This window comes from Bison bison, unplaced genomic scaffold (assembly GCF_000754665.1).
Source record: "Bison bison bison isolate TAMUID 2011002044 unplaced genomic scaffold, Bison_UMD1.0 scf7180017863016, whole genome shotgun sequence".
Classification (NCBI taxonomy): Eukaryota; Metazoa; Chordata; class Mammalia; order Artiodactyla; family Bovidae; genus Bison; species Bison bison.
Genome location: NW_011493588.1, coordinates 98,873 through 99,218, shown reverse-complemented (window position 1 = coordinate 99,218; position 346 = coordinate 98,873). Strand labels below are relative to the sequence as shown.

Below are 346 nucleotides of genomic sequence, written 5' to 3'. Positions count from 1 at the left end.
GGCCCGCGCAGATGGACAGAGGACAGGGAGGGCCGCCACTACGGAATGCCGGCGGGGAAGCCGAGCGTGTTTATCCCTGGGGGCGGAGGCGGCCGGGGCTGCGCATTCCTGCAAGGAAACTGTCCCCAGCTTCCTCCCACAAAGGTCCCCGATGGGGGACACACTGAACTCCCATCTACTGGTGAGAAGTAAGTCGCGGCTGTGGCCACTACCAACCCGGCTTCCCAGCCCGAGTGAGGATGGCGATCAGGGTGCCCGGTCCTTGGCGTGAGGGCGGGGAAGCTGGGGAGACCTGCCTTTTTGCGAGGCCCTCGGGCCGAGCTCAGCTGGTCTAGTACGCATCTAT

General features: G+C 65.3%; 1 protein-coding gene across 1 annotated transcript in view; it reads left to right on the top strand.

The window, feature by feature from the left end:
* The first annotated feature begins 121 nt into the window (after positions 1–121).
* DTX4 (deltex 4, E3 ubiquitin ligase) overlaps positions 122–346 on the top strand; it is a 40,382-nt gene continuing 40,157 nt past the window's right edge. The window contains exon 1 of the mRNA XM_010833168.1: positions 122–188. Coding sequence (XP_010831470.1) covers positions 152–188 — 37 coding nt within the window. The 5' untranslated portion in view covers positions 122–151. The remainder of the gene's footprint in view (positions 189–346) is intronic.